Below are 13891 nucleotides of genomic sequence, written 5' to 3' on the forward strand. Positions count from 1 at the left end.
TATTGACAGTAGCAGGATAAATAGCTGTGTGTGAAAGACCTGGAACACCCAGACATTACCAGCTACCACTGCTTAAATCTCTTTTCCCTGGAGCACAGTTACCTGTCCCCACTCCAATCAGAGCACAACTGCACAACACAGATTCTGCTCATGAAAAAATACAGTTCAAAGCAGATGAAATGCAAACTCCACGCCCAGAAGGCTGCAGTGACTTTACCTGCATACAGCTTCACACTATGCCACCATCTGAAGTGATACCTGGTTGAAAGGTCTTAAAACATGCTCAGTGCATGGATGCTTTGCTGTAGGAACTCTTCAGTCTGACAGTCTGCTCCTTATGCAATGGCACATGTGGGGGTGATGTTTTCAATAACAGCTTCCTGAGTTCAATGCCATCTGTTTCTTCAGAAAGGTGACTGTTGATCTATCTAATAAACACGTTCTCCCAGAGACAGGCTTGCTGCTGCCTTTATGATTTTCTGGACAACTGTCTCAGTTTTAAGTCTCTGCTCCTCAGCCATGGCAGAGGGTTTGCAGCTGTTTCACACTGGGGAGATTCTCTGCTCTCATGACAAAAGAACAGAGACACGATGCTGTGGCTGACATTAATAAGGTAGGGATTTATGGTCTGTAAGTGTTCGCTGCCGTTGCTGTTAATATATGAAAGGTTAAAGAACCCATTATTTGAGAACAGCCAAAACCCAGGGAAAAAAAAAAAAAGTTGTTATAGTGGAGGCTTGAAGTAATTTCCTTTGCTCCATGCTCCAGGCAGCTGTTCCCACCCTCATCATTTACTACTTAGTCATTCTCCCTTCTCCAACCCTGGGCTGAAGTTCCCAGTGCTTGTAACACAGATGGTGGTACAAAGCTGTCAGCTGGCACTGCAGCCTCTGCTTTGTTCCACTTAAATCTCTCCCAGACAGTGAAATTGGCCATTAACCTCTTAATTCCACATAAAGAGTTTTTCCTGCTTATTTGGAACTTGTGTTCAGCTACCCTGCAGGTGGTGGGGATGTGAGTGCTAGTGCAGCAGCTGTTGGAATCTAGCACAGCAATGACAGTGCATGTGAGGGATTTCTAGTGAATATGCAGATCCCAGTTCCTCCCCCCAGCATTCTGGCCAGGCAGACAACACCAAAAACAACAGTGAGGATGGAGGTTATGGAGGTTCTTGCTGCTCCATCCAGAGCAGGGAACAAATCAAACTTCACCTGGAAACAAACCCCCTGTGGAAAGGGCTCAGGACCGACTGTCCTTGTGCTGTGGGAGAGCTTTGCTGGCACCGAGGTGGAAGCTGCCCTGGAAGGAAGCAGTGAAGGATGCGGTCTGAACACTGACTTGAAAACCTGTCAGCAATGTATTTGCAGCTCTACCAAAACCAGAAACAGCAGCATCAGCTCCTGCCCTCTCGTGGCAGTTCTGAGGAGGATGATAGAGATCTCTAATAACAGTGAGCTAATAGCACTGTATGAAGGACGCCTGAGTCATGCTCCCACGGAGAACTGCTCCATGCTGTGGTGCCAGCTGCTTTGGTCCTCAGGTTGCTGAGGCTGTTTTGCAACAGCAGCTAGAAATTATCTCCATCTGAAAAAGAGTGCCTTGCAGACAGATTCAAGCTGACAAGTGCTTCCCTGCAGCAGTGCTGGTTACAGAACAGGAGCCTCCTGAGGTACAAAACAGATTGAAAGTCAAGAGTTTCAGCTCCGACTCTGCCCAGCCCTATCACTGGCAGCATTTCAGCCCAGCACGAAACAGTCCCAGGATGGCCCACCTGGGTCTGGCAACATCATGTCAGGACTCCCTCCTTCCAGCCCTTTCCCATTTCCCCATCAGCACAGGCAGATAGCACCAAGCAGCAGAGCCTGTGCGGGATGGCTGCAGAGCATCCCTTGTACTCAAGGTTTGTGGTACAGCACAGACATTAGAAAGCATCTTTTGGCCACTGAAGCCGGGACAAAGGCCATGCTGCAACAGCACAGTGAGAACAGGAGACTTTCCCTACTGGCTGCAAACGTTTTGGTCTCTTGTCCTTCAGCAGGAAGATTAGCAGAAGCATCTAGATGCAGCAGGCTTCTATTTTTATACCTCTATTCAGGTCAAGAAATTTAAGTATCCAAATTCACCTCAGAGAATATCACTACATTTAGTGCTAGACTTGCTGATGAAGATAAATTTTAAAAAAACAAAAAATTAAAAAAAAAAAAAAAAAACCAGCACCACCCAACACAATACCAGCCAGTCCAAGGTCTCCCAGGTAATACACCACTACACCAAGTCAAAACTGGTTCCCTTCAGCTTGGCTACCCCTCTGACTTACATTCCCCACCCAAAAAGCCCTTGCAGAAAACCAGAGACCCCACTGAGAAAACAAACTCCACTTCTACTACTGCTTCAATCCAGCCACTTGAAATAGCACTGACTTTTTTCACCTGAGGATGGGAATGCACTTGCTCAACCAGTGGCACAAGCATTGAGATCAGATCAGCAATGCACCCAGGCTGCTTGCATCGTGCACTGTTTGTGACCTGCTGAGCATCTGCTCTCTCTGAAAGGGAGGCCAAGTGCCTGCGCTCTGCACCACAGCTGCTGGCTATGGAGATGTTCAGATGCATTAGAAAGGCCCTGCACTTCAACAGCAATGTTTGTTTCCATGCATGCCCTAGCCAGCAGTTCTGCCATGAGGATTCCACCAGCACGCGTGGCTCACTGACTGGAAGTTGTACCCACTGGCTGTGTTACACTAGTAAGCTGCCAATCTATTGATCACCACAGTGCTGCCAATTAGCCACCTGATAGGTAATGAGCAGGGAAGTTTAAGGCACCAAAGGGAACAGAGAGGGAGATTTCTAATCGTTGAAGCCTGAAGTCTTTAACAATTAGAGGGTATAATCGATCGACACTAAGAGGCTGGACTGCTACCGCCGTATATAACACCGGCTCTCAGTTATTTATAACCCTGAGCTCCAAAACCATCTGCTGTCCTTACCAAAATCAATGTTCATTTGTGTCCCAGCTCGAAATACAGAGAGGACATTACCTGGAAGGCAGACAATAGCTACGGTTTTCAGAAAGAGGAAGCTTTCAGCATGAGGGACTGCGTACATCAAGTCTGGTTCTCAGAAAAGTGGATTGCAGGCAGCTGCGGAAGTCTTGCCAAAGCCAGAGCACAAGCTGGCCACAAGCATTTCCCCACAGCTCACTGAAAATGAGCGGAAGAGCAAAGCCTGCACCACTCGCAACCCAAAGCAAACAGGAGGCAGTGGCAATGCACACACTCAGCAGAAATACTTGGCGCTGCTGGCAGGGCAAGCCTCTGCACAATACTTCATCCAGATAGCCCTCTTCCTTCCCAAAAGCAGGCAAATAGCACCCTGGTTCACCCTGAGAAGAGGAAGAGGAAGCCTGTGGCAGGGAGAAGGCAGCCCGCCCAAGGTCAGAGGAAGCACAGGCACAGCCACAATCTCTCCCAGCAGCATTATCAGCTCTGCCCTCCTCCAGCAGTCCTTTGGCTCGCAACAGGCTGCAGTACTCGGCTCTTTTTGAAGGGTTTTATAAAGTCACCACAAAAGTTTCCATTTCAAACCTTTCTGCAATCTTTCCCGTAGCAAGCAGCGTTACTTCCAAAATACATACAATTTCAAGAGGCCAGAGAAAGAACAGTGAAGAGAATGGCCAGAGGAGCAATAATAAGGCACAGAGAACTGTTCTGCACAGGAGCAGAACAGGAGCCACAGGACATCCGTCTGTGAAAATGAGAGCTACGAAAATCAAAACATGTTTTGGCTGTCAGCTGTGGCAACACAAGTTTCTCTCTCTTCCTTTCAGGCCCCAAAACAGAAGCAAAATGAATTAAAGACCAGACCAGAGGCAAACTCGCTCTCCAGGGAAACTGGAATGCTACGGAAGCAGTGGGTTTGTGAAACACCCACAGCAAGCACAATCCACACAAATCCAAAACCGAATCGTTCACAGACCTGATGCTTCTTTCCATGCCTGCCTCGCCAGCTGCCAGGTCTCTGACACCACTGCAGCTTCAGCCCTAGAAATTACTTGATTGCTGATAAGTCTGACTGGCAGCAAAGCACAGCTACAGGAAAACTGGGGAGCTCTGGAGAGGCAGCTCTCGAGATAGCCCGACAATGAAGTACTTTCCATTTAAACCATCCCAAATTAGAAGCAGAAATCACCTCCCAGCTGGAGGCAAGCTTGCTGCTGCCCAGCACAGGGCAGCTCCATTGAAGGCGCAGAGCCATGGCTGCAGGAAGGGCAAGGCTGAACCTTTTGTTTGAAGGCAGAACAGGAGGCAAAGGCCAGAAGTCAGTTCTGTCACAGCTCCCCCAGCCCTTATTCCATGAGTGACTGGCCTCACAAGCGAAGTTCTTCCCAGCCTTCTATCTCAACATAAACACTAAAGCCTCTGCGGGGAAGTAGCTTATCATCCCTCTAAAGATGCTGTTTGAACAGTGATGTGGTTTAAAGAAGCAATTCAGTCACCTGCAACACAAGTCTTCCATTTTTATTGAGTTAGTAAGATCTCAACTGGTTCTGAATTAAGTCTGTAAGAAATCCTCCTTTCTCATAGCAAAAGCAGGCTTGCCCCAGGAAAGCCATGAATTCATTGAAGGAATCACATTGACAATACACAAGAAGCATCACTCTCAATAACCATCAGATTTCTCCTAGAGCCTTGGACTTTCAAAAGCACAAACCTTCATCATCTCAACCAACCCATCAACCTCCTTGAAAACTAAATCAAGCACGGCAGCAACCGGTTTGGAACAGGATACAAACGCTACGCAGAGTCTGGAAAAAGCAACACGTCTGGAATATAAGCAATACAATTTTAATTCTGACCAGTCACCTACAAACCCCTCGTCTTTCCACTGCTCTGATGGCATTATTAAATATCACATTCGTGACATCGCTCGGGAAAAATGACACAAAGATACAGACATTATGATACAATAGTACAAATGATAAATTATTTATACAGTAAATAATGTCAATAGTCAGCACAAATTCATAAAAAGCAGCCGGCTCCCAGTATTATGAAAACAGTTTGGTAAATATTTAAATTGTAACACTTGTAAAGGAAGTGAGTCTTGTGAGATTCTGCTGTGAAAAATAAACCATATATTTCTCCACAATCTGTGCAATATTAATACATACAGTACACATTAGAAACTGTAACAGCAAAAGGGAAGATGGATAACAATAGTTGTCTCAGCTACGGGACTTCAAAAAGACTGTAAACACCACAACCCACCACGGTTTTCCTTCCCTGTCCCCTCAATGTAGTTTAGTTTCTATATAGTATAAAACTGAATAAATAACTGAGCTTATTTTGGGTTTAAAATTATGCCAAGATTTTTTTTTTTTTTCTTTTTACAAAATAATTAACACTTTATCTTTGGTCAATTTGACCAGTAAGGCTATTCTGGGATACTAACATTATTTTATTTTTTTTTTAAAATCAAAAGCACTTTTAATATCTGCAAGTGAGAAAAAGAAGGGGAAGAGGGAAACGCATTTGGAGAAACAGGCCAGAGCAGACACGATCAGATGCACACACATCCCCCAAGCAGGAAGAGGTGGAGGCGGGGAGAAGTATTCTGAGGAGCAGATGAACTATCAGGACATGGATTCACCCTTCTGGACACAGCTGAAGCTTCAGCAAGGCAGGGGCAGAGCCCGGCTCCAGGCTGGGATGTCAGCAGAGCAGAGCCCCCAGCCCTGCAGCACCACTGCTCCGCGCTGCCCTGCCACAGGCTGCTGCGCAATGGGAAGCGCTGCAGCTCCTGCAGAAGTGGTTTGGTGCGAGCAGCAAGCTGCCCTGCAGCAGTTTCATTACGCCAGGGCTCCCCACCGGACCGGCGTCGCGTTGGGATCAGTTCACGGTGACGGATGGTTATCCTGAACTACAGAGGACTTTATAATTTCAAATACTATCAACCCCATCTGGCCTCAGAAAACAGTCACCTAGTGTTAAACGAGAGGCTGTGATTAGAACTGCTTGGCTGAATAGATAATGCCCCATCTAGCTGTCACAAATGCGTTCAAGGGACTGACTAAGGGAAAAAAAAACATCAAGTGACCTCAATTTCACTGTTGATAAACTGGAAAAATAATGAGAGAGAAATCTTGCCACAGATCAATTGGAAAGCACTTCCCCCCCCATCTGCAAGAATCACACCCTTCCTGGTCTAAACTTTTCAATAACTCCAGCAACAACAAAAAAGTAAAGTATTTTTTCCTTATTCTGAAAGGCAACATGAATGTTTTTTCTTTTGTTTTTTTTAAGAAGACATACTGGGTGTGGACAGCCATCCTTTTTCCTCTTCTACGAAAACACGAGCAGATGAATATCCTGAATCCTACTTGCAAATTCATTAGTATCAAGAGGATAGAACAATCTGCATAGAAACATCCACATGTTTAGCATTCCATCTACTAAAAGAGCTACACTGACCTACACAGCTAAACTCTGTGATTGTACCCTAGATTTGATAGTCTTTCAGCCTCCCTGCCCACCACAAGATACAACCAGCAGCCAGCCCTTCCCTCTGCAGCACCCTAGGACTGTCCCACTCAGCATCACTGCACCAAGACATGAAACTGGCAATCTCTTCCAGCTTTGTTTGTCCTCCTAACTAGGGAAAGGCCACCAAGATGCATCAGTTCATCCGGAGACGCCCTCGAGGCAGGAGCAAGCACTGGGACCTCCCTTCCACACTCTCTGCACACGTTTGCATTGCTTGCGAGAGCAGAGCTCAGAGCACTGCCACTCTGAGCAGCCAGGTCTGCACCAGAGACACGGGCTGAAACCTGAGTGTGGTTTAGTGCTGATGAGTCCAGACATGCAAGTTAAAAATGTATAGTTCAGCTTACAGTGAGTAAATGCAACCGGGTATTAATATGGAGCGCACCTTTCATTAAGAAAAAATTAGTCCATACAATTAACGAGCTGTGCCTGTACATTAGAACTTTAAACATCTGAAGAAGAAATAAAAAACAACAGCCTCTCTGCTGCTCTTTGTGAAGGCTCACATCTGTCCGTTGTGGTCATCGGAAAACGGGAACAAACCAAGGGAAAGGAGACTTTAGTGTTTGTTCTCTTTAATGTAGTCTTAAATCGCGTTACGTTCAAATTCAATTCATCTAAAAAATAATTAGTCGCGAGAATTTGTTTTGAACTGCATTATGAATACTTCATTTAAAAGTAAAATATTTTAGTGTTAATCTTCCCTTTTAAACTCTCTTTACAGAAACGAAGAGCTAAAACCATAAATAAGAGGGCATTAAAACCATAAAAATGACATTTGCCAATATCTTAATTTTTCAGCCAGACTTGATAAATCTATCAAAACCAGACAGTTAAATAAGAACCACATTATAAAAATTAGCAAAAAAAGGACTATCAGGTAACTCTGCAAACTCAAATATGAAACTGTACTAAACAAAATATGTGCAAAAGTATACAAGAGTAACTGCATATAGCAAGGTTAAGCCTGAATTAGTTTTAAAGCTTGCCACGGTGAAACTGAATTCAAAGTTGTCCCACTGTATTTCTTTTTTTTCTTTCAACTCACATTGTAAGTCAAATAAAAACAAAATACACGTAACTTCCAAACGAAGCTGGTACTGGACAAGCACAGAGCAGGACACTCACTCAGCACGAGTGCAGCATGCCACTCACAGAGAGTTCCTCAGGAGTCCTTAAGTAGTGTACGGATTCAACACTGCATACAACAGCACACGTTATACTCGACAACTTGCGAATGTTCTTGGGTTTTCTGTCTGCTTTTTCCTTTTGAGACAAGCTTGCTTTCTCGCTCAGACCTCTGATACCAAAGCAGTGCGATTTTGCGTTGCAATGTTTAATGCATAAAAACCAGCCACCTGGGCCCTCCGAATCATTCTCTTCTAAGAGTAAGGACTATGGGTGAACCAACAGTCTAGAACTGTGTACAGTTATGTGCAAAACATTCACTAGCACTCTGAATCTCAGGTCTATCGTATGGGCATAGGAAGTGACAGATGCAGGTAAATAGTAATTTCAGGATCCAGCACATCATCTGACATCTACAAAACAGCCAACGGAGTTTAAAATGGCAGGTTCTCCCTAGAAAGTGTATTGAAATGATTAACAAAGTAACAAAATGGGCAGAATCTAACTTTGGTGAAAAGTCTGAACATTTCACATAATGCTCAACAAGCCAAAGTAAGGTACCATCTGTAGCAAAGACTAGATTTAGATTAACTGGTAAGTAGAGACAACTCTTCAAAGATCATAACTGTAAACTGCAAATCTACTTCCAAGTCTCTTACACACCATTCAGTCCACACAGGCCACGTTTGTTTCGCTGTAAAGACTTCAGCCTGGAAACACTATGAAAAGAAAGTTCCTTTAATTGGGTCTTTATAGGAGAAAAGGGTTAGTTGTATTTGTAGACTGGGATGCTGATGGTGGGATTCCTGTACTGTGAAGAGGTTGGGTCATTGATCCTGCAATGCTCATGTTCATCCCCTGGCCCATCCTTGTTATGGATGCCACAGTGCCCATAGCTGGTATCGGTGCCATTCCCACAGGCACTGGGGCCATGGAAGACAGAGGTATTGGCTCCATGCTTATTGGTGGCACAGCACTGAAAGAAGGACTGGTTCCCATCACAGGACTTGCTCTCATCTGATTCAGAGTGAGTGGCTGAGGCTGATTCACTTGGAAGGGGTTGATTGGAGTTGGTGCTGTAGCTGCACCTAGTTTTAAGAGAAGGGGGGAGAGGAAAGAAGATCGCATCTCCATAAATGCTGAGGTTTTGGAGATCACCTTTTCCAGCAAAAAACGCTCCTTCTAGACATGCTCCCAATCCCAAGTCACCCAGTGGATGCCACTCAGCAGGCTGGTGCACACAGTCTGTCTCATTCAGCCCACCTACACCACAGAACGTTCATTTACTGACCGACTGTTTCCACTTTTGCTGACAGTAACAGAAGTAACAGGTTCTAAATCAAACACGACTACCTATGAGGTTATTTAATTTAAACAAAAAAAAAAAAAACCACCTTAAAATTTGCCTTTCAAAGGCTATTCCTACTCCCTTTCTGCAATCTAGCTACTGCAGATCTTCAGGATCTCTTCCAGTTCACTCCATTTAGAAACTGTACATGTTTCTGGCACTGAGCTTTGACAAGAATTCATAAAGTAAACAAGTTGTTTCCGAATTACAGCGGTGCTAGAAAAAAGCAGAGAATGACTTTCCCAGCATTTGAGGTTTTTTGGGCTGCTGCCAACGCTACAAATTCCTTTTACCGTATATGCACAGTGTTATTTGGATGGCCCAGTGACCCCTCACAAACTTTTTGTAGTAACTAGTAATGGCAGATGCAGAGATTTTTTCTGGTTAAGCACTGCCAAGTTCCTCAGAATTGCTGCCTTTTTCTTTACTCGAGAAGTTTAACAAACTGTTGTGTTTTTTTTTACCCTGCCAGAAAAGTGAAGAAAATAGATCCTGAAATACCATTTTAAAGTATTTCATCACACCAATGTCAAACAGAAATTTTAGTGTATGAGTAGCTTTTAAAAATACACACATCTTCCAAATGTTTACTGCCACCTTCTGAGTTCACTCAAAGTAAAGGTTCACTTAACAACAGGGTAACACTGTGAGTGTATTTTGATCAAAACTGGGTTACCATGCTTGCCTACAGACAGCCTAACCAGCAGCCCATGAGAATAGACTTGGAACCTAAGTTGGAGTCAGAGATACTAATTTGTTGAGCACCAGTAGGAAAAGAGCTTACTACAAGAATCTACCACCTACCAGTCTCCCAGCAGATTGTCTGGTGGCACATGTTCATGTCTTACCTGTTCTGACAATCAGTCAGTTTCAGTCAGACATTTTTAATAACCAAAAGTCTTCCTCTAACTCAGATGCTTTCAAGAGAGCAAGTGAAAAATTGGAAGAAAGCCTGCTTGAACAAAGCTAGCCCAAAGATCAGCTGCAGGCACAGGGGTAGAAACTCTAGGCTTTCAACAGCAGCACGCCTAGAAACCACGCTGTCCCACCCTTCTGCTCCCAATCATGATCTGCTGGCTGAAACAACCAAGAAAAACCAGCCAAAAACAGCTTACATTAAACCAATTGGGAACGAGTTATACAGAGCTTTCCTATAGGAAAGATAAAATAAAACAACTGAAGGAATGAGCAGAAACAGACCTGGTGCCAAAAATGGATTCAGCGAAGTTACAGGTTGCGGTGGCTTAGACACCAGTGAATCCAGGTTCACCAGAGCAGCATTGGGGCCCAAAAAAGACTCAGGGGTTTTCCGAGCTGCGCTCTGTTTGCCTGATGTCATGCTTGAGTGTTGGGAATCAAAGAGATCAGGACTTGTGGTACCGCTATGCTGGGACGGCAAAGTGGAACCCGATTCAGCTGTAACAACACAAAGAAATAAACAACACTTATCTCATTGATTACATCAGCAAGCAAAGAAAACCCTGAGGTCTCTGACAAGGGAAATATTTTAAAATCTAACATTCATATAGGTCACCTTTAAAGTTCAAGTACACACAACACCCTTTGTATGCAAGCAGATACACTTTAACTGTTATTCAGGAGAGTATGAAGAAGCTACAGTAAGAGTTGCAGCGCTCCTCAGAATACCCAGCCCAATTTGCCCAGGTGGATATTCCTGTAACTATGTTGCAACTAGGAATTTCCAAGGAAAAGAATACTCAAAAGCTTCCATTTCTGCCCCTGCAACACCCCACTGCTGTACCCCCTGTAACCAGATTTTGCTCACGTTTTCTCCTTGTGTTGAAGAAGCCCATCCTAGTTTGACTCAGTCACCAGCATTTCACTCAGAACCTTCCTTATAGTACATATTACCAAAGCACACACATGCTATGGTTTGGCAGTTTTTACTTAGTGGGGAACTATCAAATAACAACATTTAAAACAAAAAAAAAAACAAAAAACCACCCTAAAGCATTCACAGAAGCGTATTTCCTCATTTTCCTACCATCATCACACATTGCATGTAACTTACATATCTGAGAAATTTAGTCAGCACAGTTCTGTTTGACCATACAAACCATACAAACCATATTCCAAACACATCAGACGCCACGAATACAGAAGCCAAGCAAATTTCTGGGCTGACCCAGCAAAAGGCTGCAGAGTAAAGTTCTGTGGCTCACAAGGCCAGAACCAACTCCCCATGAGCTCACGCACAGCCCAAAGCGTTAACAAGCCCTTATAGATGCATTATCACCAGCTTTAATCTTTGCTTATGTGAAAGGCAATGGGGTTTCACTTTTTTACATAAAATTCGAGAAGAAACACAGTTGTTGTTTGAGACTATACCCAAATTGTCTGCATGCTAAGGATTTAATCCATACCTGGCTTTTTGGAAGTTCGAAGTGTGTCGAATTCAGAAAAATCATCTTTAACTGTACCATTCAAATTACTGAAGAGGTCAAAAGATGTACTTCCTGTTCAGAACAGCAAGAGAGCTCTGTTATTAGCAGATCTTTGATTGCATCACACATCTGATCCTACCGAAAGCAATTTCTAGCCACTCATGTTACCAGGAAGCCACTCTGTCGGGTCCCAGGGCAGCGGCTCAGAGCAGCCAGAGAGCTCCTACTCTTATGAAGGATCAAGGAGAAGGGTAATGGCAGAGAATTCTCCTCACATTATCAGCTGAATGATTCACAGCAATGTGCTTTTAATCACAATGTAATGCACACTTTAGCATGCTGGGTTTTTATTGCACTTAGAGAGGCCCAGGCAGGCAATGATTGCTGTGGAAGAAGAGAGAGCAACGATTTCACAGCCCGAACTCTGGAATGTGTTGATCAAGAAAAATACACTTCTGAATATGCTTCTAAACACCAACGTAGTGTCACTGTAAGTTCAGACTTTACTTAAAAGGAGGAGGAATGCAACAGTAAAAGTTACCAGTACCATCTAGAGATGGTGAGGCTCTGTTAGCTGAAACACTGACACTCAGCAAACAGTTGTAACAAATGAAAACAAAACATCTTCAAAATGTAGACACACCCTTGTCTCAAAATGGGGAATGAAAGCCACACCTAAATGAGCAGCAATCACACTACTGAAAAGCTTTGCCCTTTGCTTTTTCTTTTTGCATTCAGCAGAATGTTCTTTTCATTTAGTTTTAACCTCCAACACATTTCAAGCAAACAGGGGTACAGATCTCAGCTCTGTAAACAGCACAAAAAAGACAGCAACAAAAACAAAAACCAACAAGAGAACAAGCAAGATTCTACATAACAGAAACACTTAAAGAGAACGATCACCACAGCTAAACAATCCCATAATGATCCACTTATATTCCTTAGCCAAGGCAAAAGTATGTTAGACAACTTTGCACAATATCCGCTTTGTGACTCTTTGTTGGTTAAGCACTGGGATGAATGACTGGCAGAAAACGTGTTTCGGATGTATTTAGCCATGGTGCCAATATGGAAATTCCAGGTACTGAGACTCATCAAGGCTGCATTAGTTGCAGAGCATGAACAGACAATTCTATCAGCACCTTCTTGCTGCGCAACAGTTTAGGAGCAGATTTGACACCCTCAGTCTGAAGCAAACCTTAATTTGCACCTCTAAAAATCTCAGCGTGTGGAGCTGCTTAACCTGTCAATCTGTGTCAGCAGAGACATCTATCTGCACAGCCATTTATCACGGTGAAAGGTAAAATTATAGCAACATTCATTTCCAGAAATTAAATCCTTGTCTAATTAAAAATAAAACTCATTTAAAAATGCAACGGCAGCAACAGTCATAACAGCTCGGCATGCATCCACACATACTGATAGAAGAATGTAAGAGGGCACTAAGAAAGCAGCAGCACAAACTCAGAGCTTCAAGTTAATCATATCTGAAGTTCTTTTTGCTGCTAGCTATAGTAACTCCTGTTTATCTCAAAGAACAACACTGCAAGTTGTTCAGCACGTTATTTAACTAAGCAATACAAGAAATAGTCATTCAGATTTCACTTTTTCACTCAAATAAAACACACATGGAATGAAACAATTGCTCACCAGAAGTAGAGAGGGGTTTGTTTGCAGGTGCTGGTCCCCAAGGATCCACCGAAGATTTTGCTGCAGTAGAAGATGGCTGAGCAGGAGCCCACGGGTCAACATTTTTGGACAGAGACTGAGTTGCAGATCCTGCTGGTGCTGCCCATGGGTCAACAGAAGCAGCTGGTTTGGCACCTGCAAAAAAAGCCAGCAGCAACACAAGTCAGTGCAGGTTCACTCTGGAAAGCTTTCCTAGGAGATCAAACTCTCATTAATGAGCCATTATTGCCTACTAATGCTAAACACAAAAAAGGTGAAGCAATTCAATATTAGGAACACCAATCAAGTCTCAGCATCTATATTACACATGCAGAAGAAATAAGCAAACTAAAGTCAGTGGGAGACAGATGAATAACACTAAGCTCCCATTTGAAACTGAACTTTAAAAGACCTGCAGTTCCAACAAGAAAACGAACACGCCTGTGCTGCAGAACTTGCCATCTCAAGAGAGTATCTGACTTGCAGCAATCCACAGCACAGGGGATACTTATCAACTCATACACAGAAGGTTTCCAAACAGCCTTTGGGAAAGATACGAAATACGTAACCTTAAGAGTCGAACCAAGACCTGCCAGATGCAGACAGCACAGCTGTCAGATTCTTTTCCACAAAAGTGCTGCTTTACAAAAATATCAGCTGGTTGTGCTTTCTTTTAGTAGATGAATATTCATTTCCTTTCCCAATGAAATTCGGACACAGTTTAATTAAATTAATTAAACATAGTTCAATTACTGCAAACAACTGTATGATCCAAGAGAAGAACAGAATTACCCGTGCAGT

At 43.6% G+C, this 13891-nt stretch overlaps 1 protein-coding gene across 6 annotated transcripts in view; it reads right to left on the reverse strand.

The window, feature by feature from the left end:
* Positions 1-4827: 4827 nt before the first annotated feature.
* EPN2 (epsin 2) overlaps positions 4828-13891 on the reverse strand; it is a 39942-nt gene continuing 30878 nt past the window's right edge. For all 6 annotated transcript variants that reach the window (XM_042827555.1, XM_042827553.1, XM_042827554.1 and 3 more), the window contains exons 6-9: positions 13073-13246; positions 11402-11494; positions 10218-10433; positions 4828-8757 (exon numbers count right to left, since the gene is read on the reverse strand). In XM_042827555.1, the coding sequence (XP_042683489.1) occupies positions 8420-8757; positions 10218-10433; positions 11402-11494; positions 13073-13246 (821 nt within the window). In that variant the 3' untranslated portion in view covers positions 4828-8419. The remainder of the gene's footprint in view (positions 8758-10217; positions 10434-11401; positions 11495-13072; positions 13247-13891) is intronic.

The sequence above is a fragment of the Centrocercus urophasianus genome, unplaced genomic scaffold (genome assembly GCF_019232065.1).
Source record: "Centrocercus urophasianus isolate 14NV4802_14NV808 unplaced genomic scaffold, USGS_Curo_1.0 seq_29, whole genome shotgun sequence".
Taxonomy (NCBI): domain Eukaryota; kingdom Metazoa; phylum Chordata; class Aves; order Galliformes; family Phasianidae; genus Centrocercus; species Centrocercus urophasianus.